At 47.1% G+C, this 27,852-nt stretch overlaps 11 protein-coding genes across 11 annotated transcripts; 3 read left to right on the top strand and 8 right to left on the bottom strand.

Moving 5' to 3' along the window:
* Positions 1–257: 257 nt before the first annotated feature.
* On the bottom strand, positions 258–3,270 carry SERLADRAFT_491614 (amino acid transporter; the record flags this gene model as incomplete). Its single annotated transcript, XM_007319029.1, has 13 exons — positions 258–491; positions 550–688; positions 741–970; positions 1,030–1,133; positions 1,192–1,270; positions 1,327–1,360; positions 1,412–1,665; positions 1,719–1,834; positions 1,888–2,006; positions 2,063–2,109; positions 2,167–2,385; positions 2,440–2,665; positions 2,720–3,270. 13 exons carry the CDS (start codon positions 3,268–3,270, stop codon positions 435–437), a joined length of 2,175 nt encoding a protein of 724 aa, XP_007319091.1.
* Positions 3,271–3,472: 202 nt separating this feature from the next.
* SERLADRAFT_491617 (uncharacterized protein) lies at positions 3,473–5,887 on the bottom strand (the record flags this gene model as incomplete). The annotated part of the gene is made up of 6 exons (XM_007319028.1): positions 3,473–3,923; positions 3,979–4,030; positions 4,098–5,355; positions 5,420–5,560; positions 5,614–5,788; positions 5,842–5,887. 6 exons carry the CDS (start codon positions 5,885–5,887, stop codon positions 3,649–3,651), a joined length of 1,947 nt encoding a protein of 648 aa, XP_007319090.1.
* A 523-nt stretch (positions 5,888–6,410) lies between these two features.
* Positions 6,411–7,942, bottom strand: SERLADRAFT_389628 (uncharacterized protein; the record flags this gene model as incomplete). Its single annotated transcript, XM_007318385.1, has 6 exons — positions 6,411–6,643; positions 6,704–6,916; positions 6,974–7,038; positions 7,092–7,233; positions 7,282–7,755; positions 7,809–7,942. 4 exons carry the CDS (start codon positions 7,422–7,424, stop codon positions 6,781–6,783), a joined length of 486 nt encoding a protein of 161 aa, XP_007318447.1.
* A 151-nt stretch (positions 7,943–8,093) lies between these two features.
* On the bottom strand, positions 8,094–8,819 carry SERLADRAFT_467693 (uncharacterized protein; the record flags this gene model as incomplete). Its single annotated transcript, XM_007318384.1, has 5 exons — positions 8,094–8,117; positions 8,173–8,205; positions 8,266–8,332; positions 8,398–8,513; positions 8,584–8,819. The coding sequence occupies 3 exons, from the start codon at positions 8,799–8,801 to the stop codon at positions 8,289–8,291; spliced, it is 378 nt and encodes a 125-aa protein (XP_007318446.1).
* A 1,027-nt stretch (positions 8,820–9,846) lies between these two features.
* On the bottom strand, positions 9,847–10,365 carry SERLADRAFT_467692 (uncharacterized protein; the record flags this gene model as incomplete). The annotated part of the gene is given in 2 exon segments (XM_007318383.1): positions 9,847–9,883; positions 9,897–10,365. 1 exon segment carries the CDS (start codon positions 10,185–10,187, stop codon positions 9,936–9,938), a length of 252 nt encoding a protein of 83 aa, XP_007318445.1.
* Positions 10,366–10,914: 549 nt separating this feature from the next.
* SERLADRAFT_389625 (uncharacterized protein) lies at positions 10,915–11,290 on the bottom strand (the record flags this gene model as incomplete). Its single annotated transcript, XM_007318382.1, has 2 exons — positions 10,915–11,019; positions 11,084–11,290. Coding segments are annotated over 2 exons (233 nt in total), but the record flags the coding sequence as incomplete, so codon positions are not given.
* Positions 11,291–11,466: 176 nt separating this feature from the next.
* On the bottom strand, positions 11,467–12,744 carry SERLADRAFT_467690 (uncharacterized protein; the record flags this gene model as incomplete). Its single annotated transcript, XM_007318381.1, has 5 exons — positions 11,467–11,850; positions 11,906–12,118; positions 12,172–12,380; positions 12,436–12,600; positions 12,660–12,744. The coding sequence occupies 4 exons, from the start codon at positions 12,574–12,576 to the stop codon at positions 11,625–11,627; spliced, it is 789 nt and encodes a 262-aa protein (XP_007318443.1).
* Positions 12,745–13,117: 373 nt separating this feature from the next.
* SERLADRAFT_438035 (uncharacterized protein) lies at positions 13,118–19,221 on the top strand (the record flags this gene model as incomplete). Its single annotated transcript, XM_007318380.1, has 32 exons — positions 13,118–13,427; positions 13,478–13,675; positions 13,814–13,949; positions 14,002–14,036; positions 14,110–14,225; positions 14,288–14,295; positions 14,353–14,383; positions 14,439–14,678; positions 14,729–14,740; positions 14,797–14,896; positions 14,956–15,120; positions 15,177–15,300; positions 15,364–15,439; positions 15,490–15,509; positions 15,566–15,749; positions 15,804–16,167; positions 16,225–16,315; positions 16,371–16,650; positions 16,718–16,877; positions 16,934–17,098; positions 17,152–17,271; positions 17,322–17,523; positions 17,577–17,711; positions 17,762–17,782; positions 17,835–17,910; positions 17,959–18,029; positions 18,087–18,309; positions 18,369–18,392; positions 18,446–18,704; positions 18,768–18,891; positions 18,948–19,025; positions 19,080–19,221. The coding sequence occupies 32 exons, from the start codon at positions 13,118–13,120 to the stop codon at positions 19,219–19,221; spliced, it is 4,290 nt and encodes a 1,429-aa protein (XP_007318442.1).
* Positions 19,222–20,556: 1,335 nt separating this feature from the next.
* Positions 20,557–21,799, top strand: SERLADRAFT_369665 (uncharacterized protein; the record flags this gene model as incomplete). The annotated part of the gene is made up of 3 exons (XM_007319035.1): positions 20,557–20,592; positions 20,659–21,160; positions 21,216–21,799. 3 exons carry the CDS (start codon positions 20,557–20,559, stop codon positions 21,797–21,799), a joined length of 1,122 nt encoding a protein of 373 aa, XP_007319097.1.
* A 510-nt stretch (positions 21,800–22,309) lies between these two features.
* SERLADRAFT_415528 (uncharacterized protein) lies at positions 22,310–25,919 on the bottom strand (the record flags this gene model as incomplete). Its single annotated transcript, XM_007318379.1, has 15 exons — positions 22,310–22,666; positions 22,749–23,491; positions 23,547–23,617; positions 23,674–23,781; positions 23,844–24,045; positions 24,097–24,331; positions 24,393–24,511; positions 24,566–24,604; positions 24,660–24,720; positions 24,782–24,985; positions 25,036–25,044; positions 25,112–25,414; positions 25,472–25,573; positions 25,626–25,691; positions 25,753–25,919. 15 exons carry the CDS (start codon positions 25,774–25,776, stop codon positions 22,379–22,381), a joined length of 2,574 nt encoding a protein of 857 aa, XP_007318441.1.
* Positions 25,920–26,023: 104 nt separating this feature from the next.
* On the top strand, positions 26,024–27,632 carry SERLADRAFT_467684 (uncharacterized protein; the record flags this gene model as incomplete). Its single annotated transcript, XM_007318378.1, has 7 exons — positions 26,024–26,125; positions 26,177–26,278; positions 26,334–26,442; positions 26,502–26,628; positions 26,676–26,869; positions 26,919–27,061; positions 27,109–27,632. The coding sequence occupies 7 exons, from the start codon at positions 26,040–26,042 to the stop codon at positions 27,506–27,508; spliced, it is 1,161 nt and encodes a 386-aa protein (XP_007318440.1).
* Between the last annotated feature and the right edge of the window lie 220 nt (positions 27,633–27,852).

Genomic DNA, 27,852 nt, shown 5'->3' with positions numbered 1-27,852 from the left:
ATTGCGGCAGTAGAACACGAGGCAACGACAAAGACTCACACATACAATGGGCTACTGTCGATGTGAATAACCGTAGAACCGAGACTGAAAGATGCGCTGCTAAATCCGCGTTTGATGAAGTGTTTGACGATGGTTTGACGTCGAGTAATAAAGCGTTCTCGACGTTGGCGTTGCTCGATAACCGACCTCGACTCGGAGTAGTCCGCCCAAGTTACAGCTCAGCGGTTTCCAACACAAGCTTCTCTGCACCAACTTTATGTAACACGTATGAACTTCTGATTGCGATCCTAAAGTAAACGAACATACTTCGAACATGCTATGTTTTATATTAAAGTGTGTGCAGAGGTAAAGTATTAGTATGCGACAAGTGTCTCCATGTTGTCAAACCACATATCTACTTCAGAAACGTGAACACTCTCATATTTCCCAGACCTTCAAGGCACTACTTCACACTTGCCGGGCTTGGTCCCAGGCGCAGGTTCAGCCATCAACTGACAGAAAGGGCATCGCATCAGAATCGATCGCAAGCGAGACGTCATCTTTACATACCTTCAGCGTCTGGTAAGTTGTGTATACTGCTGCAATCACACCGAATACGCCCAACACTATGTCTGCAATCTTCTCCCTGCGCGTTCGTGCACACGCACGGTAGTGCAACATAGCAGGATATACAAAGCACAATGGAACGCTAGTCACCACTATTAAGGCATGTACACAATACGAAGCGAAAATAAACGTACCAAGCAAAACTTCCAATCAGAGCGACGAACTTATCCAAATCCGCAGCTCCCGCCCAGCTGATAACAGTACAAACCATGACAAGACCGCATCTAAATAGGTTCTTCATCCACTTGACATACGGATCGGCTTTCCCACTACGGGTAAAGATGCCATTTTCAAGGATTCTGACAGCAGGGAAGAACTGTAGGGGTATCGAAAGCAATATGGCAAGGGAGTAGAGGAATTGAACCTGAAAGTCGGATGAGTCAGAAAGCAGAAGGATCGTCTCCACTAGTATCAGATGCTCACAGCTTGAGTGAACCTGTTCTCCTGATCGAGATTGACGAGAACCACGGCTTGAACATTCGAACCGAACGTTAGATAAGACAGAGCACCAGCCCCTCCAAAAAGCACTAAAAACGAGATAAAAGTGAGTAAACCATCTCGTCCAAAAACTTCAGCGCTAATCACCTAAAAGCGATAACATGACACCCGTCAGTGCTTTGGGGAACTTGCGAGGTTCGCGCATTGCATCGGTAATAGGAATGACCTATTACCAAGAATTCAGATATGTAAACTACTCAACCATATCCATATCTCACTCACCAGGCCAATTCCTTCGAATGAGAACACAGCAGTTCTAGAGACATTATCAGAACTCATCTACAGGCATAACCACATCGACACTTACCCAATGAAGAGTGGGAAATCCTTCGAGTTGAACATCTTTATTTCGGCAATTCCGTCCTTGCTAATGATCGATAACTCACTCCCAAATATGTAGAGAATACCGGCTAGAATGAACACATCTGCAACAAGAGCTGCTGTACTTAGCTTCGCCAAATTCCGAATCATGGCAAGCGGAAGGAATATGACGAGCTGTACGAGAATAAGGGCCGGAACAGACATTTGAGTCACGCATTTGCTGGCGGCTAATAGGAATGCCTAGAAATCTCATATTCATATGGCCCAGTAACACGCATGGAGTGGATAATTACCTGAAGATTCTCAGCCACGAAGATAGTGTATGCAGTGACAAAGCCAATTTGGGAAATAGTTATAGAACTCAGAATGGCGTATCGTAGCCAGGGACCATACAAAGCGCCACCAATATCTGTTGAAGGATGTGAGAAAGTGATCCTTTCAAAGATGTGCCGCCAAACCAACCTCCAAAACTGCCGGAAACGACGAACTTCGCTCTCACAAGTAACAAAAACGAGTAAAGCGAGATTAGTGCAATAGCTGCTATTGTTACGAGAGAGAAGATGAGACCACCATTTGCGAACCTATATAGTGAAAAGTCCAGCGTAAGGCAAGATAAAGTGCAGATAATATGCCTTACGCTTTGCCCAAAAACAACACGCCAGTGCCAATGAATGACTTCAGAAGCTGAGAAAGGAACGAAGTTAACAATTTAGTGGAGACCAATGAGAGGTGAAAATATACCATCAATATAGCTTGAGTCATGGTAGCGTCGCCATGAGGTCCCACCGACGCTGCTCTGCGTCGCGAGCGTGATCTGGGCTTGGAGCTCAGCAACGGCTGATTTTCGTCAGCTCCAATTGACTGCGCTAGTGCGGAAGCTCCAGAAGGTCCTGCATGAGCGTCAGCTTCTTCGTCTGCAAGTCTGTCCTCTTCTTCATCTTCCTCAAGATCTTCTCCAGCCTAAGCCCATGATTTCAGTACAAAGGACCCATACGAGTTGACAAGAAGATTTACGAAGTGACCAAAGATCATCAAAAAGTCGATGAAATTATTCAGTACGCGAGGCTCCTCTTCACCATTTTCGTTGGCACGAAGCAAGACATAATTACGTCGAAATCCGCCTGGCTCGTGAATATGGTCAAAGGCGGGATTGTGTGGCGCCTCTGACCCAGCAAAAGAAGAGGCTCGAGGCCGTGCTGACTGCCGCCGTTGGTCTGTATGCCATTTGTAGATGTCATGCCTGAAAGCATAGTCAGGACAAGAAAGCCAAGAGAACGTGAATAACCCGACTCACGTAACATCCGCACCAGGAGCATCGTATGGGATTGGGAAAGCCTCTACATCTACACTCCGCATTCCAGATTGCCCCACTGGCGTTGTAGACCGCTGGGACGGCGCCTGTTCCGAAGCATGCGCATCCTGATCGGATCCAGCAACAGAATTTGCATCACTTCTGTTGTGTCTGTCAGTTCTGTAGACGAGATGTCTCCTCAGAAACCTAGCCTTCTCCTCGTCTGGGAGGTCGTCCAAATCTAAAGGATTTGCATCACTGCCACTCCCTGGGGTACCGACTGCTCCTGGACGTCGCGCGCTCGCACCTCCGAAGGATGGTCGATGCGATGCGGAGACTGAGACAGGAACCACAGACACAGAAGGCGAGCCTTCACGATTCGGACCATTTGGCGTGTATCTCGCTGGGATATTTGGCAGAGGAGGTGTGCCAGAGTACTGAGCGCGTAAGGCCCGAAGATCTGGTGTTCCTACGGGAGTGGGAGAGCCTGAAATAGTGTCATGAGTTTGAAGTCGAGGACTTGTGATGTTCACAGGTCTGGATGGTGTTGACATTGTATGGATATACTAGACTGGTTCTATCTATTCCAGATGACTAGTCGAATGGAAGAGCCACAGCTGGAGACGGCGTTATAAGGTGAGCGGGCGGTAAGCCACGTGTGGGCCTAAAGGACGGAGGACACCGTAAGCCGGCCAAGGCTAAGATTGGGCTGAGCCCCTTTGACTCGGACCTTTACGTTTGCTCAGGGTTGTTTTGCGGATCATATTGTATGGGCGCATATGCAAGTCCACTACAACGGCGTAAAATAAAACAAGTAGTCCAAGTACTAATGGTTCAAAGTCTACTGATACAAGTCCAATAGCAGTGTCATATATTAGAAGTTAGAAGTGATTAATCCTTACTGTGCCACCAGATGTTGGCTTGCATTGTCTTTAAGAGTCTGTCGAGGATCCATGCCATGACTTGGTCCAATCCACAACCTTCTTCGCCAACTCTCGTCCCTCCTCGCGCCTCTGTTCTAGACCTATCCCTAGCGCTGCTCTGCCCCTTCGTATCGACTTGGCACGTCGTCCGAGGTACCAAGCTTTCTCGACGGCTGATCCCCAATCTCCCGCTTCGTATGAACCCCGAGAAAGCTCTATTCCTACTCCATCGCGATCTAGAAGAAGCCGTAATCCGTGCTCCTCAACAAATAAGGGGCGAGATACTGTTAAAAAGAACTTCAGTTCACGTTGAGCTGACGTGGGGAACAAATGTCTCACCGAAAACAAAGGGCGTGTAAGAGTCTACGCACTCTGACACCGTTCCATACCCCTAAATACCCAAAGCGATGAGCAACTGAGTATTAAACAGGTAGACGAACTTCTATTCCTGAACTTACCAGCTTCCCTAGGAGGACGTCTGCCGCTGCTGTGAGATCTGGCATGTAAACATCTTTCGGAGCGACATAGAATCCTTCTGGTAAGCCATCCTCTTCATTCCCTCCCTCTACGCTCCACTGTTCTTTCGATACACCACACACGACGGCGATCCAGGATTCATCAGGGAGAAGACGAGGGCCATCAAGTTCACTGATGATTGCGTCGAAATACGAGTAACTTGTGACATTTGAAGATTTCTCTTCATTCCAGCCATGGTCAAAGACTGACATCGACGTCATGGACTCGGTAAGAATAGAGCACACACTTGAAGGTGTTGTTGGCGAAGGCTTGGATGCTGGAGGAGCGCCTGGTATAAATAGATGTGAAGTGGTAGCGAGCCTGGGTGACATGGTGATGGGAGACTCTTCAACCTCTGTAGCTGGGGGGATGATTAAGCTAGGGAGGGATGCTCTCTTGTTGCGAGGTGAACCATCGACAAGATGGCAAATCTCATCTTCACGCAGCCTTGATACTGGGGGCACGCGTGGGCCACCAGAGTGAGCTTCGGCGAAGGTACAATTCACTGGAGTCCCAGGAGAGCGTGTATGTGATGTTCTAGACGGAGTTTTGTCGCCAGAACTAGGCCGACTTGATGGTTTGCGGAATACTTGACCACCAAAAGAAACGATCAGTATTTTGGTCTTGTCTGGATCGTGCAGATGCGGTGGGACACCAATGGAAGATAGGAGTCTCGAGCGGCCTTCGGGAGTATACACTGAAGAAGATTCCGATGGACATCGTACAAGTAAAGGTGCCTGAATAACAGAACGTGGAAGAGGTTTCGCTTTGGTTTGAAGAGAGGAGTTCGTGTCAGAGAAGGGTATAGGGGGATGTAATGTGTATATCGAGGGTGATTGGATGAGATGTGCAATAATATCTTGACGTAAAGTGTTTGTAGATTGATCCGTCCATGAAGGAGATGGCAAAGCTACGTTTTGAGCGAACGAAGGAATAGGGATGTAGCCAGGTAAAAGTATAAGAAGGTCCGCACAACGATAACCGTCATAGATCTGTTGTACGAGAGGCTCGAGTTCGCAGTCAGGAATGGGGATATCTGGAACGAAATCTTCTAAAGATGATGAGTTGTCAGAAGGAGATTGTATCGCTTGAAGAACAGCCGGCTGGTCCTTGAAACCTGTTGACAGATAACTGTACACTGAGTCGAAAGTGAAATTGGTTATGAGGGCGCAAGGTAAGCCAGCAGCATTGGCTGCCAGGCTACGTAGGACAGGTACAATGTCAATGGTAAACATAACATATAAAGACATACTGCTGCACATACCATCCCAAGAAGGCTGCATCGCTGAGCACGCAATCAGCGCATATTTCGGCAAGCCATGCTCTTTCCTGTTCGAGAATGACATCCTTTCTTCGAAGGAAGTCCTTCAATACCGAAAAGCTCTTCTGTCGATCCACTCGGTAACTGGTAGTATGATGAACGTTAGCAAGTAAAATAAATGAAATGATGTCACTGACGCAATAGGTTGTACAATGACAGGGTCAATATCAGCGTAGCGGTATCGAGCACCAGCACTAATGCTGTCTGAGAATACGTGTTTTGGTGCAGAAGAGACTATGTAAACAGTGGGGGTTGGTTCGAGGGAAAGGAGATGGCAAGCGAATGCAGAAACTCTGGTAGCGTGACCATATCCTTGGATTGAATAGTCAGAAACAATTACACTGCGCACATCTGAAGGCACCCACCATGTCCAGAACAATAATAAGAAAAACAAGGATTGATATGTGCCATTTGTTCCCTTTGTATGGGGACGTTTTCGTTGGCGGGTTTGCACTTGAAAGTGGTGAGCTGGCGATTAGCTCCTAACTATGACCTGCATTTTATAATGGTGGGTCGCGTTACGGAACCGAGTCGCGCCGCGCCAGCATCCGAGTCCGTCGCGTTCCCGAGCTACATCTTTAGTCCCAACTCACAGCTTATTCAAAAAGTAAGCAAATTCAGTGCAACGTGCCCTCCAAAGACCACCATCATCCCCACGGAAACAACGCTAGTTTCGAACATCCAACGTGTTATTTTACTCTCCCAAGAGAAGCTTTTTTTTCTTCTTTTGATCCAGACAAGCGCAATCCTGACCCATCCTCGATGACCCATCCTCGATAACAGATATTTACGTTTGAAAACGACTCCACACGTTGTAGTTGACCTAAAACACGGCCGACCAGAACTCGCCAAGAGCAGCAAAATCAATTGCAATCACGCACGTTGAGTGTCTTCATCCCATCTTTGGGACACAGCGCCCACTTTTAACGACAAGGACGATGACACGTTTACTTATTTCGGTACCAAAGGGTAGCCCGCTGATGTAGTGTCGGAGAGATACGATACATCAAAGCCTTGGCCGATCAAGGTCAATGGACGCTGGAGTACCGCCAGCTCATAACATGACCTTATGCCGCCAAATTCAAGTTCCTCGGACCCATCATCTCTCGCTCCAAGTCCTAAATTCAGGCCGGTTCATAAGATGAACAACTGACCTATCGAGCCCGTCTAGTCTCATAATGTAGTTCAGCTTTCCCATACGTAATACAGTTATATCCATTGACGTGCCTGTAGTCCAAATAATCATAGAGCACAAAGCATTGTTCGTACATGCCCACATGTCCATCAATCTGTCCGGTGTCCTCTCATACCAGCCTACGCGAATCGCTCACATGGTTCCTCCTATTCGTCCGCACCCACAAGCAAGTCCCTATCAGAGTGAGCAAACACAATCCAAACTCTACCCAACTAAGGATCTCCACTGTCAACGTTTCCCTGCATCTGGGGACACTACTCAGCTCCTGTGGTGAATCACAATATAGACTCTCGTCCACAAACCCAGATAGCGTTGCTGTACACGCCCCACCTATTCGCGTCTGATGCATTACGCCAGCAGCAGTGCCCTGCAGACTGAACTGAGACAAACTCATACACAATTGTATTGAAATACACTCACCCAAAGAACGCATGTCATGCCTAACCATACCACAGAACTTGCAATGCCCGCGAGAACATGCACAGCTCCGTCTACTACCCACAGCATGTAAGCTGCCCCAAATACCGTGGTCCAAACAGCATTGAATTCCATGAGAATGACGCTAACATACTTGTCAGCAAGAGTAAATACTGGCATAATGTCGACGTACAGGGATTGATAGCGTTGATTGGGCCAATTATGCTTCTCGTTACTGTCGTTGATCAAGAACGCCGTCAAGCCAAGTTCTGCCATGGCGCAGACGGTGATTAGGGCAAAAAGGAAGGGGTGGCAATGGGCCTTGATGTACGGCATATCGAGCAGACAAACTTAAGGATGGAAATAGAAAAATGCACAGAGGTTGAAGGACCAGAAGTCCAGGTTTGGTCGGGCTAGGGTGGTGGCCAACATCGTACAAATACTCTGCGTATACCACAGCATGAGTGCACATTCCGCCCGTGCAAGCCGCGCACCATGCCCAAAGCATGTGGATCTGTTGATCTATACGTAGATTAGCCAAAGATTATGATTATCAGTCAGCCAGTCTTCCGGGACGGAGCAATCGTAGATAATACACAATCCGAATGCTAGCTCATTCAGCGCTTCTGAAATATCGGCGGTAGCACCAAGAGTGCTTGAGCCTAGACTTGAAGTACATCAATGGTCCAGACGTATGGAGACCAGGTTGTTCGTACATACGTTATAATCATAACAAATAAAACCCACTGGTATTATCATTGATCTAACTGTAGTCATCGCCTTCAGATTCCATGTGGAATGCTCAAAATGGTCGATAGCTGAGTGTCTAGCAAGGCATATTACCGAGGTCGAATAACTAAGAGCCCATTCCAAGTGCCAAAAAATTGCTAGTAGAAGTTTGTTCGGAGTTCAACTCGCGGACTTTGTTTATACTTTCGATAGTGTGGCGGCAGACTTAAATCACTGTATTCAATTTTTTTAGTACCGCTCAATGGAATTGTATATTTCGTCACAACGCATGAAATACATCTAAAGACATAGGTATAAACATCATTGTTACAAAAAAAAAAGAAACTGTATACACCCTCATACAAGCCCTTTGAACAGAAACAAAATTCTACATTTTTTCTGATTAGTAGGGAATAAGTCTAAGATCAAGACTGATAGAGCCTATACCTTGAAATGTTCTTGTGCTCCAACTTAAGTGCAAGAAAGAGAACCGCCGTCATTGCTGACACATTGGTCTGAAGCGCACCACGATAAGTGGATGGAACTACAAGTGTATAACAGATGGGATGGAGCGACTTACCCAGGTCAATACCAGTCGACGAAGTACCGCAATCGGTACAGTCGCTACACGCGCTGCAACCAAAGTAGGTGCCAGACTCGAGCGAACACCCGGAGCAAGTGTAACTATAGGAGCCACTGCCGATGTCGATCTGTCAGTACATACCACTCCAACGAGGGATTCGAGCATCCAGGTCATAATACTCACCCAGAGCTGCATATGAGCGAGCCGCCGTTGTTGGCCAGGCAGTAGTCGAGGTCAACCTCAGTAGCATAGTATGTGCCGCTGACCGATTCACAGTCTGCGTACAAGACAGAACCAGTCACATAGTAATTGTCGCACGTCGACGAAAAGCCGCCCTGCGTGAGCACAGACGGAGTGAAGAGAGCCAAGCTGGCCAGTACAGAGAGGATAGTCAATTGCATTGTTTGTGAGATGTAGATGAGGATTGGAACGAGAGTGCTGGTGAAGAAGGGATAAATTGCAAGCATTTTATACACAAACGTTGAGCGCCCCAAGTACAAATTGAGACACGAGAAAACCGGGTCCAAGGCCGACTTGACCAAGAGACGCATATGACCAATGCCTTAGTACAAGGAGATCTGGCAAGACATGTCAGGTGGTCCAATGGCGTACGAAGGTTAATCAAATACTAAGCACAGCGAAATGAGAATACTCCGGTTCGATCCAAGGATAAGATGAAACGCCAGGGCAGGCGCTACACCCACAGAGTCCTGAAGTGAAGCCATATTCCTTAAAACAAATACTACATTTCGCGTTAGCATAATTTTAATTGTTCAGAGTTGTTGGGTGATAATGCGGTACTCACACTGAAAAATAAGATTTGAATATCAAACTTCTACTTGTACAACACTGACACTTCACTCTCTTCCCATCTCCAAGCAAGTACTGTGACCCTATTCAAAATTATGAGATGACTGAACAAAAGGCGGCTGGTAGATTTCAACCGAACAAGAAACACATAGTTATTTCTGGACAAAAGGTGGCCGGCTTGAGCGTTAACCAAATTGGCTGTTCAAGTCTGATTTTAATAACGCTCTAGCATCGTGCATCAAGATGAAGACCATGACGGAGGATGAGCACATACACATGATGTTGCAATCACATAAGACACTTCTTCTAGCCCGTATACTTGCTTCCGAACGACCCGAACGCTTTGCATAGTTGAATAGAACAACCTCATTTGTTTCTTGAAAGTAATGTCAGACGGTGGGCACTGTTCATGTATTCAATTATTGCAGTTAAAAACAACAGCAGTGGTGGGCTACGTTCACCGCTTTGACTCTTCGTAGCGCGGACACCACCAGTGCTCTCACGAAGCCCTAGGAAACCCGGCACACTATATTCAGAACCTTGGTGTCGTAACGCGCACTGGTCAGCAGATAATCAGTATCTGCGGAGGACATATCTATAGCGTAGACAGCACATGTTACCCAGCTTCATTAACAAATGCCTTACTTCTTATCCCCACTTTGAAAAACTGCCTGTGGTCGGCGGATAGCGGAGACAGGGGGCGGGCAAAATCCGGGCCTTAGGCCTCAGCGCTCAGCGGTAAATCGTTTGATGGTCTGAAGGAATAGATTGAAGTTGCATATGCCGCTTTTCTCTGACCAAGTAATCCCCTGGACGTTCCGGCCCTGTGTAATAGTATTATCAGAGTACCAGCAGAGAATTAGTATGTCCTGGAAGCGTGTCGTTGAAAAGATGTCGAGTGAACCAAAGGACACTATTGCATGTTTGTGTGCTCGCCTGCTTCTACATATCGTGCATGGAGATAGTTCGATGATCATCGGGCGGTTTGGAGGTAAAAGTCTGGGGAGCCACGGTAATGCTCATCCCTGGTGATTCGGGAATGAGAGATTGAGAAGCGTTGCACATGGACTCATGCTGGGTAGCAGCCAACTTGAAAAACGCAAAGGATTGTTCTGATAGCCAGACTGATATCAAGTAATTGCACCATAGAGCACCATAGTAGCAACAGTAGGAACTTGGGACGATGGTACTAATTTGTTCTCACGCTCACAATGCGTACTGTTAGTATCCGAGCCTTGCCAGACTCAATACCGTTATCGTCTTCTGTCATGCGCATTTTCAGGCGTGGAAGGGCTTATTCCTATGCTTTCGAGGAGCAAAATTCGCATATTGTTCAAAGGATTCAAAAGCTTTTTAGATTGGCAAGGCCTTCCAGAGTGCAATACAGCGTCTTCACTATAAAACGCACTCAAGTCCCTTTCTAATTCATTTAGATTTATGCACAGGTCAGATAGGGACACCATTTCACGCGGAGGCATCGTGACCTTGTACATTATCCCCTTGTATCTTTTGAGCTCGAGATTCTGGTCCAGTTAGTTGTCTGCGTTGACCGGTTGACACCGCAACTTCACAGTGTTTTTGAAACTACACTTTCTCCTTAAGACAAGGCTGTTTTTAACTTGCCCTCGCACTCCACCTTCCCCATTTGCACGTTCTATCTTAGTACTAGAAGCGTTGACACTGTACAGTGCGTTTTTTGTTCTTCTCTATCCGCAAGGTACCACTCTTCGACATCTGACACTACTAAAATCGACTGTTCCAACGCCGGAGCCAATGGCATCCATGGCACAGAGCACCATTGACAACATTGTAAGTACTCTCAGTGTCTTTCGTGTGTCTCATTATTGAAACATCGTGATAATCAACTCAGTAGACGGCCTCCAACTTCTGACGCATTCGCCGATATTTATTGTCCATATATTTCCAATGGAAAGTGACAGCACGCTCTTTACTCGGGCTCGTCTTATCCGAAGGGAATATTACTTCGCTCTGCTCGGCACACGTAGCACTTGATTTCCATCTGATACTCAGCAATGACATCTTGGAGGAGAGAGCCATTCCACTCGGCCCTCACAGGAATCTTACAAATATGTGTTCAATGCGGTTTTTGTCGTCATGTGTCTCGAACTTGACTTGTGGTAGTCTCTCTTAGTCGGACCAAATTTTGATATGGCAGTCGATGCCAACAACTTGTGGACAAGCACCCACATGTCGACCTTTCCGAGATTGATTGTTCATTTATTCATTTATAAGTTAGCGGGAACGGAATATGTGAATAACATTCGTTGAATACTTTGAACATGATAGTGCATTCATCGTGTTATCGTTGCTGCATGACAAACTGTAAAGTATGCATATACTACGAGTACAGTCAACAAAACTCAACCCTCTCCGGTAAATCCACAACTGATAGATCAGAAAGTGGCCTCAGCAAATGATGCATCAGCTTGGTAAGCAGGCTCAGCGAATGCAGCGGCAGGCTCCTCTGCAGGAGGCTGGTTAGCCGAAACAATAACTGGCTCTCGGGACTCGGAGGAAGGCTCGGAGACGATTTTGTCGACGGGTGGCTCTATAATCTGGACGGAATCGGGCAATGGCTTGCGAGGACCGACCAGACCTTCAGAGTCCGAACCTTTCATGCTAGCAGAAAGGCCATCAGTTGACAGTCCGAAATCTGAACTCAAGGACGGCTCACATTTTAACTTTGATACCGAGTACACCCTGCCTGAGCAGGACGTGTCGGACTGCGTAGTCAACAAAGTCCCGTGCGGGCTGACCAGAGTGGATCATGAATCCGTCGGTGAACTTCATCGACTTGGCACGGGCAGCACGAAGCTTTCCTGAGACAACAACTTCACAACCTTTGGCACCAGATTCCATAACGAAACGGAGGACACCATAGCAAGCCCTGAAAATATATTGATTTATACCTGTAAGTTGATTATACTCTGAAGTACATACCTACGGACAGCGAGACCACCAAGGAGTTTGTACCTCAAGCTCTCACACTGAGCAATGGCGGAGAGACCACGGAACTGTACTTTTTCGGCGTAAAGCTCGAGGGAGTTTTCAGGGAACTTGAAACGCTTCTGGACAAGCGCGGTCAATTCACGGATACGACGGCCCTTTTCACCAAGGACTTCTTGGGTGTGGGTAGCACGGATGATAATCTATGTATTCTTATTAGTAAGATATATGTACAGGCTAAACAATGAAGGGCCTTACCTCGGTACGGGCATGGGTGACACGAACATCACATCCAGAGTAACCTTCTTCTGCGAGCTCACGAGTGAAGAACTCGTTCAACTCTGCGCGGAATACACCGTCAGCTACGAACTTGCGCTTTTTGCTGATATGAGCTGCCATTTTTGTAGGATATGCGTAAGGTTACTGCAGGATTGAATGTGTTAGTTATTGGGTGTTGGAGTGTGATGCGAGGACATACTGACTTGAGTAAATTGCTGTGGTGTTTTCAAAAATCCGACTCTTATCTTGACGAGGGACTGAAAGTCTGTGGACGCAAACCCTAACCTTAAGGGTAAGTTAATGGGTGGCAAGGGCCACAGGTCGTAAAACTGTACAGTTCTTACTGGAAATAGTCATGACGCGGGTCTAATTGCCCATCGGAGAGCCAATCTGAAAGTCCGCTATCTGTAGATCCACCCGGATCCGATGCGACTACTAAATTACGTAACGTCTAGCCTTACGTGGTTACGTCAAAATCCGAGACTGTACACGCTTTCTCCTGCAAGTCGATGATCGCATTACTCGGTGCTTTAATAGACCCAGGTTAACCAGCGCACGTTCAGTTTGCTCATGCCCTTTAACCACGAGTTATAAAGCTTTACATCGGATTCTAGTGTCAAACGTTTCCTTATCTTTCCAAACTGCAAATATATCATCCAGAATGGCAGAACGGCGAAACGCAATCCGAACAGAAGCAAGGATGGGAGCCAACGGGCGGCCAGCATCGGTACCTTTGACTACTAAAGCATTCACAGAACCAAAGGTCCAGACAGATGCAGGCAATCTCGAGGGTATAGATATCCGTGGACGAATTGCTAGTGACTCCAAGGTCGCAACTGCAACCAAAGACAGTCCTATCACACTCGACTTAATGACGCATCTCAAGCGGTCTGAGCCTTCACTTGTCAAGACAAGAACAGGGAGTGTGTTATCTAGAGGTCTGATCTTGAAGACGGATTACTATCCATCGGGTATGTCGCCTCAGCACTCTCGGCCGGACCATCCTGACGCTATCCCGAAGGTCGTGCCCTCGACCTGGATCTTAACGTCCATGGCGCCCCCAACTTCAGAGCACCTCGTCAAGGCAATCTCAACGTGTTTGGGGTTGCTCAACCACGTACACAGGGTCTTAGGGCCATACTCTCCGTTCTCAGATGTCGTCCTGGCACACCTAACCCATCGCATGTCATTTGGTTTTCAACGAGAGAAGAGCCAATTGGTAAGTCAATCATTTCGTAACCTCGTTGTGCATGGATCAGGGTGTATAGTGCTCGAGCACAGTGAATTCACCTGTAGTGCTACTGCGTTGTATACCCGCATGAAATTCACAATCACTGTATTTTCATGGTATGTTCAGTATATCTTTCTGGTCGCCCTTTCGTGTTGCGCGACTCTTCGGAACCACGCAAGACATTGTCTCTTTCCGATCGAGCAGAAAACCTTGAGGCTATAGAGGAGCGTTTGAAATCCGACATTTTGCAGGAAGCTAGCAAGTAAGAACCTACGACATTCCTTGTTGGGATATTTAAAACGAATTGATTGCAGATATGGAGGTCTGATATTAACGCACAACGAGCTAGGTACATCTTGTCACGGAAAAACTCGATGTTACTGTGGTCATGTGTACTGATGTGGATTTTCCCTGACTTCCAGCTGCAGACAGTGGAGAAGGTGCTATATTACCCACATGGACGCATGTTGACTCGGTAAATGTACGGACGTCTCGAGAGTTATGGGATAACATGCAAAAAGATGGCTGGAATGTGGAGGTTTGGATTACGCTCTCACTTTACCATTCATATTTCACAGTTTATTTTTTCTATCCATCTAGTATCACCGGTGTGTCCCATATCGTTCAAGACCCTTTCTGATTTCTAACAAAATTATACTAACCAGTATACCCATTTCCCCTGATCGGCCTATTGAAGTAAGTTTATTTGGTCCGTTTTACAATCTCCCACTTAGTTGCGGGGTACTTTTAGGACAATTATCTTGATGCATACTTGCGCGTGATCAAGAATACAGATCCTTCCCGGACAGCGCTCGTATTTTCTTGTGGAATGGGCGCAGTGAGGACGACCTTTGCAATGATAGCTGCTTTGATTGTCAGAAGAAAGTTGCTCTTGTCCAATGGTCTCGAAGATCCATATGCAAGGAAGGTACCAGGTATCACTAATGGTCATAGTGGTATACAAAGTAGTGGCAATACTGGCATTAGTACTGTGAGTAATTCAAATATTCAGCGTACCAGAGAAACTAACAGTCTTTACAGCCTACAAATCAGGTATTTGGATAATAAATTTTCAATCTCATATCGTTCAAGCTCAACATATATGCTAGCTAGCAACAGACTTAAAGCTCATGCAATCTTTGGAATATGCAAACGCCCAGCAAGACAACAATAAATCATTGCTTCGTTTAACTTATATCTTGCAGCGAAGTTGGCAAACAATTTCATACTTCATCTTTTAAAAAAATTCTCATTATTGGAGTTTTTAGATCTCCACTCTGAATCTGCTATCGAATTGCTCATGGCTCAGCCTACTCTACTGGATAACCTGCGCAAGGCACACCAAGGCAACTATGGGACGATTTTGAGCCTACTGGGGTGCTTGGATCATGGTCTTCAAGCTAAGAAGTTGGTCGATCGAGTGATAGATGCATGTATGTATCGTTCATTCACTTTTTTTATTTATCCCAACAGCAACAATCTTTTATAGGCGATCATGTCACAAACTTAAGGGAAGATATTATCCTGTATAGAATTAGGTACTCTTTAGCAACTACAGACGAGACCAAAAGGGAAGAGTTTCTTAAAAAGGCACGAAGAGCGCTCGAGAAATAGTACGTGTCGTCGTATTATGTTGTCATCGCACGATATTGAATAGGTCTGACGTTACTATCTAGCTTCTTTATGATCGCTTTTGCGAGTTATGTAGAATCAGAGGACCACTTGGAGCAGAGCTTTTCAGACTGGTTAAAGGTAAATATATATATATTTATAAGAAGGCTTGTATGTTGATACTTTGCCAGACAAGGACAGAGATCTGGAAGTGAGTCTTCTCCAAGCATCGAGTTTCTACCCATTATCTAATGCCACACCTTGCAGTCAGGTTATGTTCCTCAGGAAGTCCTACGGTTCACGACTTAACGTATTCGCACCAGTCAATGACCTGTCTTTGCTTTCAAAGTCCGGCTCTGAGGACAGAGCATTAGTCCCTGGGCAAAAGAATGATGTTGAGATTGCTGGCGGACAATTACTGGGGGACGAGTATTCTGATCACGTGGTCAAGGTAATTTTTTATCTTGGAATACCTCCTGACGTGCTGAAAGTATCCCCGTAAAAGAATCGTAGCGGAATTATCTTGCGAGAGAGGTTTGCCTCTTTCTTCTTCCTACTTACTTACTGGAGTGTCTTACATGTTGTCCCAAGCACCCTTCTTAAGTCGGACCAGTGGCTCAGTGAATCTCACCAGGTCGAGCAGGGTGTCCGCGGAGCAATCAACTGGCGCAATATTCCTGGAACAAATATTTACGCGTTGGGTCAACCTACTGTTGAGGCCGTTGATGAAGTGGTAAATCGTGTGAAGAGTGCTCATCCGCATGCAGACCGCATCGTCTGGATTACACTGAGAGAAGAGCCAATTGTATACATCAATGGTGCACCATATTGTCTAAGAAGGGAGCGGTTCTCCCTTCGAAATATGAAAGGTAACACTACTCATGATTTGTCATGCGCTCCCGATAACCTTTTCTACTTGACTTCAGACTATGGAGGTATTTCAGCTTCTCGTTTGGAAGTTCTAGAGGAGCGGCTCAGAGATGATGTCATTGCTGAGCTCAACGAGTTTGGTGGGAGGTATGTGCTTTACCACGGTAACCGTTTACATTTTATTCACATGTACTGAACGCAGGTTACTTCTACACACTGAGACTCCTGGCGGTGCTGTGATACCTGTTTGGGAAGATGTTCAAAGCGGCAATGTCGTTGTTCTTAAGGACTTGATGGCATCGCGGAAGGTTGTTGGGGATGGTGTAGAACTCCAATACTGTCGAATCCCGATTACAGCTGAGAGACCGGCTGACTTCACAGACTTGAGCGAACTCTTAGATGTGATCACTCGCTCTGATTCTGAGAGTACTGCGATAGTAGTCAACTGTCAGCTTGGCCGGGGAAGAAGCACGTTGACCTCGGTGAGTAACTTTCGTGTATCGTGACTTTTCTCTTCTCTGTCCTGAAGGCCACCCCTACTCCTACTAGATCATTATTTTGTTGATTCAACAATGGCTAGCGAGTTCCAGAACTTTATCGCAGAGATCACCACGTTTCCTCCATCGTTCCCTTTCCACTATGTCTATGGCGAAGCTCGACGGGGTGCACGAGCCCGTGAACCTACGCCAATCCTACCAAGTCATCAATAGTATGAACAGTTCATCTTATTGTCGTATATACTTGCTGATGTGATATGTCCTCAAGATCTGCTGCGAGTCATCCGGAAGGGCCCTACTGTCAAGAACACTGTTGATGAAGCCATTGATCGCTGTGCTGTCGTCTGCAATCTGCGAGATTCCATCGAAGAAGAACGTGCGCAAGCAGAGCAAGCAGCAGATGAGAGACAGAGACGCAGTCACGCATCAAAAGGTATATAGAAGGAAGTCTATATTCCGTGGTATCCTTCCTCATTGGTTCTCCAGGGCTACAAAACTTGAGACGCTACTTTGGGCTCATCGTCTTCCAAGCCTACTTGCATTCCACGGAACCAGACACGATTGAGTCTGTTGAATCTTTTGAGTCTTTTGTTCGCAATAGACCAGGTTAGTCTTTCGTGATTTTATCTCGTATGTGATACCTGATCTGGCCTCAGTCCTCAAGACCTATGAGAAAGAACTTCTTGCCGATGGCATCCACGCATTGAAGCCTCTGGAACGGGTTGATGTTAAGAATGGCATGGCCCATCCGGATGAAGTCAAGCAAGTCGTAGTTAACCGATCAGGGGGCATCTTATCTGCTTCAACGATCCTGAAGAGTGATTTCTTCTCTAACCTGCAAAAGATGACATTACCTGAGTAGGCTTTTATCCCATATATCCATATCGTGTCTTATAATCTGTGTTGTGTAGACGTATCGACGGATCACCGAACTTCCGCCGTGTGCCACTGACACTACGATTAATCTCCTCTGGCCAGGCTTCACCGACAGACAGGACAGAGTTCGTGGTTGGCGGCGCTAGTGATGGGAAGATGGTCTGTGGGAGGTGGGTCATCACACAGTATCTGTTCCTTTTCTCTTATTGACGATCCACAGCGGGATGCCTACTGTGCAAGGGTATGATAGCAGTTGTTCTTTTATCTTTCATCGGCTTACACGATTATGCCAGATTGAGGCGCGCATTGAATAGGGTAGATGCTGGTCTGCAAGGCCAAAATATGGTCTTCTGGACCTCTTTACGAGAAGTAATTCCCTGAGCACACTTTCCGACCTAATGCTCAATCATTGTTTAGGAGCCTGTCCTGTATATTGCAGGAAGACCTCACGTTTTACGCCTCGTTGATAAGCCTCTGGAGAACGTTGAGTAAGTAGTTTGAGTAGATCCTTTTACTTCTTCGAGGGGTTGATGAAATGTCTCAAGGGCCACCGGTGTGACCACTAGCGTAGTTGAGGCAATGGAAGAAAACTTGAAGAAGGATGTATTGCGGGAGGTAAGAGCCGGGAAAGGCCGCATTTTGTTACACGATGAGATTGAGGAACGCCCCGGCGTGTTCTCGATCGTACCAATTTGGGAAACAGTGTCAGAAGAGGACATCATGACCCCTCGAGATGTCTTTGATCTGATGTCAAATGAGGGCTTCAAGGTACGAACCTTCGATAACAGGTGTTAAGAATTACCGCTCAATTTGAATACTTACTCTAGATTGATTACGACCGTGTTGCGATTGTAAGCTGATCATGTCCGAGTTTCTCGATTCTGTAGCTGACTTGCTTTTCTAGACTGATGAACAAGCGCCTCTACCAGACGCGTTGTCTCAATTACTGGATCGCGTTAGGTCTGGATATCCAAGAGCGGGCGACTTCGTGTTCAACTGCCAGATGGGCCGAGGACGTACTACGACGGGAATGGTCAGCGCATGTTTGATATCTACAACGATGAATTGGCGGGGCGAGGATCACGTCGATGGCCATGAGGAAGCCATGACTGATGACTATGACACAATCGACGGCCCTTCGGAAGAAGAGGCGTACCTTCAAGGTAAGTACGAAGTTGGCAGATAGAGTCGGAGGATGGCTTGACAACTGGCCCCTTTTTTGACAGGAGAATACAAGACGATTCTGCAGCTCGTCGGTGTGCTCTCGCACGGCAAGGTTGCTAAACGGTTGACCGATCGTGCTATCGACTTGATGCAAGACGTGCAGAATCTACGAAAGGCTATATATGAGTACGTTAACATCTCACAACGTTTTCTGGTGTTCAATACTGATGATTGTACCTCAGCTATAAGCTGAAAGTAGAAGCCTGTGAGAAGGGAAGCGTGAAACAACGCAAGCTGATGAGCGTCGCTGTGAATTACCTGTGCGTATAGTCAAGTGTTTTCGCCAAGGGAATTTTGTGAATCTTCTATGTTAGATATCGATATGGGACCCTTATCGTATTCGCCAACTATCTCATTGAGACCAGACAAGGAGAAGGCAAGGAGTCGAGTTTCCCTATCTGGTTACAGGAACACCGCGAAATCGCGAAACTCTTGGGGAGGCGTTCACTTGATTAATAGCGGCCGCACGTCTTCCAAGTTTCATGGATGAGTTCGGTAAGTCAACGTACCACTGATAATGCATCGATAATGCTTGGTTTGTTGGGGATTTAGAGTATGATGAGAAATGTACATTGGGCTAGTTATTTTGTGCTACGTATACATCGAACTAGTAAGGAGATGTGAGATTGTATTGAAAACTCGAGGCACTAATTATGTCTGCGGTAAAAGCCCGAGCAAGGGGTTCTGACGGGGCGCATAGAATCCGATCATGATCGTGATGAGACACGGGCGCTGTTTTCTAAACATTTACTATGAGTGTATAAGTATATATAATAGTTTACCGTATGATATGAGATGTAGCAGCGAAACACACTATAATGTGAATGATTGTAGCAGTTGTGGAACCAGATATCAGCGCAGGAAACGCCAGCATCCCACGAGAAGTTCAACGTTCAGCCATCTGGTTAAAACGAGAGTGCGGAGCTCACACACACACTCTGGGTTGTGTATGGCATGGGAGCCGCTGACAGGTTGAAAGGCTATTGCTGTGCAAAACATGTGGGGAACGGAGAAGCGATGGTGCAGTATTCTGCCAACTGCAATATGTCGCTGTAGTAACTTGGCGACGAGTCTAGGAGACCGTTGCATAGCATTTAATACGCCCTTTATTTTATTTCTGAGCGAAGTGCTGGGCAGGCCAAAAGAAAGAAGTGCTTGTTGGAGTGGACATTGGATATACTAAAGATCACCGGGTGATGAGAATGTAAAGATTTTGTGTGTATGTAGGTGAAGACGGAGATGGAGATGCTGGTGTGGAGATGGCAAACTGATAAGATAGACGAGGATGGGCTGATCGTTGCTTTGGACAAGCCACTGGCACGTGTTAGACCATGCCGTCCACGCATGTCAGCAGAGTGAGGTCTTGAGACCAGCTGAGGAGAATATAGAAAACAGCAGAAAAAGAGAGCTTGTACAGCATATATGCGGCTAGATAATTGGGACACAAATAATGAGGTATGTGATTGGAGTGAGCACAGGTAATTCGCATGGAGGCTAGTGTATCCGAGGAATGGGAGCTGCGGTAGACTGCGGTGTTGGAGGACCGCCTCAGGTCACGCCTTGAAGCCCAATGGCACCGCCACCGGGCACCTTCATCAATCACTCAACTTTTCTCTCTCAGTTCATCGTTTGCTGCTCACCGCGCCCTATCACACACAGCGAGCACAACGGCACCAACGACGACGACGACGACGACATCAGCCCCGACGTTGCTTCCCTCTTACTACTACTAGAGAACACTCGTTATTAATCACTGGTTTTTCTTTGGTCTGGTCGCTGGTCCAAAACACGATGAACAAGGCGACCCGGTGTCTGCTGTTCCTTTTCGTAGCATCTTCAGTCCTCCTCCTCACCTTTGCCCCTCGCTATGATCTTTTAGACGAGCGCACACAGGTATTCCACCCACGTGATGGAATATTGGATCCTCCATCCTCTCCATCAGACTCGACCACGTCTACGCCCCCGTCCACCACTCCGTCGCCCCCCTCGACGTCCACCACTCCTCCGTCGACGACCACAACGCCTACTTCGTCTGCCGCTTCGCCCTCAGCGACGCCTTCCACATCGTCCACAGCAAAGTCAGCCTCATCGACGACGACGACATCGCTCACCACTACTGGTACGCCTTCAAAGCCACCTGACACCAGCACAGATCAAGTCACTTCCGCAAGCACGGGTGCAAATGGAAGTACTGTCTTCCTCACCTTGACACCCACCTCTAGCGCGCCTGCCTCTACGACTTCTTCGAGCGGTGGCGGCGGCAGCGGCAGTAGCGGCGGGCTTGGCACTGGCTCCATCATCGGTCTCTCCGTCGCGGGAGGTGTCGCTGCTATCGGCATAATCTCCTTCTTCGTTTGGAAGTTCACCAGGAAACGCTTCACTGACTTTGACGATAGTAAGTTTAGAACGCAAGCCGCATGTTGCTATCTTTTCACTTACGTGATGCCCAGACGAAGCTATCAAGTGGCCAGAGTTGAACACTCACGGACAGGACAGTCATCCGTTACCGACCAACTCCACCGGACGCTCTGGCTTTGGCGCTGAGAGTGCTTCGGACGTGAATCTGAATAGGGCGCCTAGTATTAGCACTGGATATGCTCATTCCATTGCCACCACTTCCACTCCAGAGCTATACGGTGCAACCTCAGACCCATACGCAGTTCCTCCGCTCCCTCACCTAAATCCTAATCAGCCTTACCGTGACGATCCAGGCTACGGCCAAAATGGATATTATGACCCATATAGAGGCCCCATACCGAATACCTTCAATGATGGGGCCTCAGACGTTGGGCACGGTACGGAGGCAATTCCAATGACCCAAATGTCCCGAACCAGGAGTCCTGCGCCAAATCTCGCGTATGACATGACGGGCCGTGCTTCGCCCTCGTTAACCGCGAATAGACATTCTCCCGGGCCACAGGTAGCTTTAGGATATGGGATGGATGATAGATCGAGGAGCCCATTACCTGGTGCGGTGGTAGGTGGCAGAGCTTCGCCCGCACCTCAGGGTGCTTATGGGTATGGTCCGCGGTAGTGGGGGAGGATAGATGCGAGTGCTGAGAGCGCAAGCCAGATGTCGTGAAACCGGGATCTGTGATCGAATGGATTAGACGGTTTGTTTGTTTAAAGGACTTATACCCTCCGCTAGGACACCATAATTGAAGGGCTCTCAACCGTCTTTTTTCTGGTTGTCCCATTTCTCGTCATTTCTCAATTGAACTTGTGTTTTGTTCCAACGCATCATCCGCATCAAATCGCATCTTCGTTGGTATTTTCTCTTATCACTTATGAAGGGTATTGTCTATTATCGTCGTCACTAGCTTCCTGCTCTCAGCGCAAGTTCTCTATCTTCTTTCTTCGGACGTTCAAGCATATGAATTTATTCCCAATCACCCATGTTTTATACCGGCTCGGAAAACAATATTAATTCAGATCTTTCTGTACAGCGATTTATCGAGGACATGCTTGAGGCGGTTCGACATTGGTATTAATGAGAGTAGGCCGCACGATGCATAATGAACTATTAATTAGGGGGACAATCCCTAAATACATATCATATAACCAGAAAACATCAAGAAGGTCTACAGTCCATCTGGCTAGCCAAGAATCAGCTTCACTCGTTCATCTCAACGAGTCTTAACCCGATATTCGTTGCCAGTGCTGCAAACAGTACGACGCAAAGCGCGGTAGGTCCAAACTTGTCGTAGTAGAGACCATCTGCGCTACGCGTCCTGAGCTTCAAAGCGCGATAGACGAATATGATGGCGGAATAAGCTATCGCAAGCAGGGCAGCCACGGTGAACATGATGGCACTTATAAGACCAACATAGTCATCAGGGGGAATAAAGTTGAGCAGAGTGGTTGCAATCGAGCCAATGAGAACAGCAAAGTTGAGCCATTTCTGGAAAAATGAAGATCAGGACCGATGAAGCAGTGAAGAAGAAGAAAAAAAAAAAAAAAAAAAAAAAAAAAAGATGGCTTACGATAAATGTGCGCTCGTTGGCAAAGTACACTTTGGGCTCGACGCGAACAGGCACCGCAATTTTCTTGCCCAAAGGAGCAACCCACTCTCGGACCAGTAACCTATCCTCTTCTTGGGGAGATTCAGGCTCTTCGGAAACAAATTCGGATCGCCGCCTTTTTGCAGGACTCGCTTCAGCTGAAACACGTCGCTCATTACTATCTTCCGTGTATGCACCCTGCAAGCGCTCCCTCAGCGTTTCATCGAACGCAGAGGACGGCGCGAGAGGATCGATGGATAGGGTCCTACGAGTTTTGCCTTGTTCACCTGCACCTGACCGCTGCTTCTTGAGGAACGGCATGTGCTCATCATCATCTCCTTCAGCTTCGTCGTCTGCGTCGCTGTCATGGCCTTCGCCGCTGCCTTCGCCTCGTGCTGCGGCACCATCCATATCTCGCCTGATGACACTTTCGGAAGGAGCGGCTGGTTCACGTTCCTTCAGCATTTTCTCGCGATAAGCGATGGCTTCGGCGACGGCTTGTCCTGTCAGACCAGTGCGTCTATCCTCATCTTTCGCGGGTGCAAGATCCATTGCCTCGTCTTCTTCGCCTTCCGAGACAGGCTCGACGTACGCACGTTCTTGCTGGCTTGATGGCGTGACATGGCCGGATGACTGCGCCTCAGGAGTAGTTTTCAAAGAGTTAACATGAGAAGGACGTTCGATGGTGAGATAGCCGGTGCTTGGTTTCAAGATGTTGGTATCCACTGAACAAAGCTTAATATAAAAGACAGACAGGACATGAGCAGGAAACATGCTTACTCTGCGGCATCCAGAATGGTACCAAGTCTACGCGATTGGGAAGGAGCGTGGCACACCCATGGATGAATTTACTGAATACGCCATCTTTACAGGCTGTAGCAACGTAGGTATCAGGAGCTTGACTTACCTGAACTTGGGTACAGCTTCCACAAGATGTGACTGAACAAGGTCAGTGACCCACTTGGGTGGTTCTTGGCCAAATTGTGTTTGCAGCTTTACTTCGAGGACACCATACCTAACCGACAAGTGTTAAGAAATACGATATCGACTTTACTAGGCTGTAAAAATGGAACGCACTTGAAAGGCTCCTTGTCCTCTTCGTGCACCTGGTCGAACGGGTAGTCAATGCCTATATCAGTTCGCCGCCAATTATCACCAGCGCGTATTCGGCCATCCCAGTTGTCTTCTCTAATCATGGTCAATTCGGTGTCCAAGGAAATGCGCACCCGGGCATCACCAGGAAGTTGGAATGCGGTTCTATTGTAAAAAGAACGCATGACTAAAGGTAGAAATATATTAGCCAAGCTCCGCGGATTTACACCAAACGTACCTGGTGCCAACTTGCTTGTCAAAACACGATACTGGACTTCGTTTGCCAGTTGGATCATCGAATCTACTTCTTGCTGGCTCTTCTTTCCTTTCGTGACCAAGGCCTGAAATTCGGCATCCATGATGTACTCGCCCTTCAGGAACGCGTTGACGAGGTGTTCCTTGATGGGGAAACGCGCTTTTACAGATTTTTCGCCAGTCCAATCTTCCCTGTGTGTCTTGCGTTCTACAAATATCTATATTTGTATAACGAAGTATGTTAGTGGATAAAATAACTACCAACAGGTAATATCTGACCGTCTTTACGTCGGTGCCACCGTACCACCGTAGACGGATAGCTTCGGCTCCTTCCGTTTTTTCTAGACGTCCGAGGTAGAGGTCGAGATCTTCATTGTCGAAGTATATGGAGGTGATGGCTGTGTGAAAAGGTTAGTTCACCCTCCGGAATAAACGATTGGATTGACACTAACCGGCGTCCTTGGCCTCGAATTCCTTCTCGGGGTCAAAGACTGACAGGAGTAATGTAAACAGAATCGAACTATGTCAAGTGTCGAATGCACGCACCCAAAACTGGTAGATGTCTTAAAATAGCCAACTTGAGTGGTACCAAGTTGTCCGGGTGCACCTGAACCAAACACGTGAGCTTCTTTCGTCTACCTAACATGTCACCTAGGGAAAGAACATACCCAGTACTTTGTCGTCTGTCTCACAAAAGCACTTTGGCTTCCACCGGCACTGGAATCACCCTGAACCGGATGTCCGCGTGTACGCACGAGATTGTAAAGCTTGGAAAGTTTTACTATGAGTGCGTCCCAATTGTACTTGTAAAAAGGTCGCTTTTCCAGGTAGTCTTGGATGAACGTAGGTTTGAGCGGCAAGTCTGTTTGTTTCTGAGTTGTGCGTTAGCATCGAGAAAGAATATATGGGTAGTTGTACATACGTCGTGTTTCTAGAAGATAGTTGAAAGACGTGGAAAATCAGCTTATGAACGTAAGTCACGAGCATCACCGACAGACCTTGAGAATCTTCAAGAATCCCGTAATGTTGAGCTTGGTATACAGTGCAAGGTCATGCACGTCTGCGACTAGAGTCGCGACTTCTTCCTCTAGCCCATGGAAGAGGTCTTCAAGTGCGTCTACAGACTCGGCATCTCCATCCAAATCGTCGTCGTCGTCTGAGCCCTCGTCTGGGCCATATTCACTTGGGCGATGCTGATGGGATTCGAGGTCGGCAGCGTTGATAGGAGAGGGTGTTTCTTGGGCTACGAGTCGTTTAACGTCTTTTTCCGCGTCGCGTATGCGTCGAGATAATTCTGACGTCTGTGATGGGCACAATGAGTCAAGGTGAGTAATACAAACGAGTGACGTTGAACGAACCTTTTTCTTTTGAAAGTCGTGAATTTTGTCGAGCTCTCTTTCGAGCATGGCAGTGAATTCACGTTCATCCTTGTCATCCCAGTCATGAAACGTCGTTCGACTCTACACAGCTACAATTTATGCTACGTCCTGAACCACAGAAAGCACGACGAACCTTGAGCTCTCTCTTGAGCAAGTTGTAGTCGATGTAGAACGGCCTCCACTCGTTGTAGAGGTCGGTCTGGGTGGTCCACACGGCCATTGTGAGATTGGCAAGACGGGGTCAATGGGTAAATACGCACAGTGATTTTCCTGCCAAATTTCATTTGCAGATCGCTATATACTTCTGAAAGGTAAGGTGTACTGGCAGAAGCAAGTGTTGATATGAACAGAGGCGCGATAAGTGATGCGCGCGTGAAGGCAAAATAGCAAGGGGGACACTGGACAACGTCAGAGTCGGAAGACTCTCGCTCGAACGTGTGTCGGTGTCCGAATAGCACCAAGCCAAGATCGCGCTCAAAAAGGAAATTCTTATCCCCGTGCTCTTACAGTCTCTGCACCCGGCATTGCGCCGATCTAACCAACAGTCATGGCGTCCATGCAGGACAGCCTGGCACTCAAACCTTCCAATGACTTCGCTCGCAGGACAAAGATCTTGCTCATGGGCACAAAGAGGTCTGCGTCCCTTTTTCTCTTCCTCTGCGACACTGACATGACCCCACGAAGGAGCGGCAAGACTTCAATTCAACAGGTTCTGTTCAACAACCTCCCGCCAAAGCAAACATTCTACATCGAGCCAACTAAGCGGATCACGAAACATGCCTTTGAGTGCGTCGACATCCATCTCTAATAGTTCGTTCACCAGTACTAACCAACGCATCAGCACATTCATTCCTCTAGAAATATGGGATTGTCCAGGCGACGTCACAGTCGACTCCCTCGATACTCCGTTATCCGAGTTCACAACAATTCTGTTTGTCATAGATATCCGAGCAAGTCGCATCGACGTAGTCTGTCTTCTAGAGAAGTTATATTGATCTGTTGACCATAGGCCCTTTATCAGGAACCCATTTCCAAACTCGTTGAATTCATGGTCGCAGCTCACCAAGTCAACCCTGACATCAACTTTGAAGTCTTTTTACACAAGGCGGAAAAATTGATGGAGGACGATAAAATTGGTACGCTGCTATATATGCGTCAATTCTCACTCCTGACGCCTGTCTAGAATACTATCGGCTGATACACGAAGGGGTAATGGACCGTCTTGCGGATGAATCCCCTGAATACGAACAAGTTCCATTGAACTTTCATCTAACATCTGTTTATGACCATTCACTCCAAGATGCTTTCTCTCACGTTCTCCATAAACTTGTCGACTCACTTTCCTTTCTCGAAGACTTGCTCAATATTTTTTGTTCTGTGAGTTTTCCGCGCATACAGCTCTCTCATTGTTTCTCATGGATCACAGAATACGTCTTCCCCAAAAGCATTTTTATTCGATACCACTAGTAGGTTATATGTAGCTACAGATGCATCTCCAGTCGATCAAGCGACTCACAACCTGTGCTGCGATTATCTATACATGTTGAATGCATTCGGACCACTGTTCAAGTAAGGCATATTTCATTACACCTTTTATGAAACTCATAAGTCAGCAGATCCAATATGACAAACGACTCGAGTCCTCCCGACCAGTCCCCATCAACACCGCCACCTACAGCGATCACTTCCCCATCGACATCTCTTGCGTCCCCAAACCCCATTCATCCAAATATAGGTCCTCCGACCGTCTCTAATCTCCCAAAGACATTGCCAATGACACCAGGCTCGAAACCAGTTTTTTATCCTTCTGCGTCTACCTCCCTGTCGCCCTCACATCCCGGTACGACGCTCACATACCATCTGGTGACCCCTCACCTGGCTCTGCTTGCCCTTCTGCCAAGTGAAGTGTACGAGATGCGGAGAGGGCTAGTAGAATGGAATGTAGTGTGGTTTAGAGAAGGAATAAGGGAAATTTGGGAAGTGGAAAGAGAGGGTCGAAGTGGAAAGGGCCCATGATTAAGGAATGTAGGGTGTAGTATGTTGCCCTCGATTGCAATGGATGGTCTTATTTATGATATATAGCTACCACTGTAGTACAATCTACAGGAATATTTTGGCATAAAATTGCCACGTCGTATTTCCAGCTGGTGCGGGTCGTGTTTATTAAAGCTCGGATAGCGCAAGTGCATTTTGCGACCACGCAGACACGAAGACGATCACCCCTATTATCTTGTACAGGGCCATCTGGAATGTGAGACGAAGTCATGTGTGTTATCCGAATCACGATATGGTTGATATCTCCTATCACTGGTAGTAGTATCTACACATGTTAGCCTCATTTTCAGCCTCAAGGCATTCGC

The sequence above is a fragment of the Serpula lacrymans genome (assembly GCF_000218685.1).
Source record: "Serpula lacrymans var. lacrymans S7.9 unplaced genomic scaffold SERLAscaffold_7, whole genome shotgun sequence".
Taxonomy (NCBI): domain Eukaryota; kingdom Fungi; phylum Basidiomycota; class Agaricomycetes; order Boletales; family Serpulaceae; genus Serpula; species Serpula lacrymans.
The sequence above is the reverse complement of the archived record's forward strand: the minus strand, read 5'-3'. Positions and strand labels throughout refer to the sequence as shown.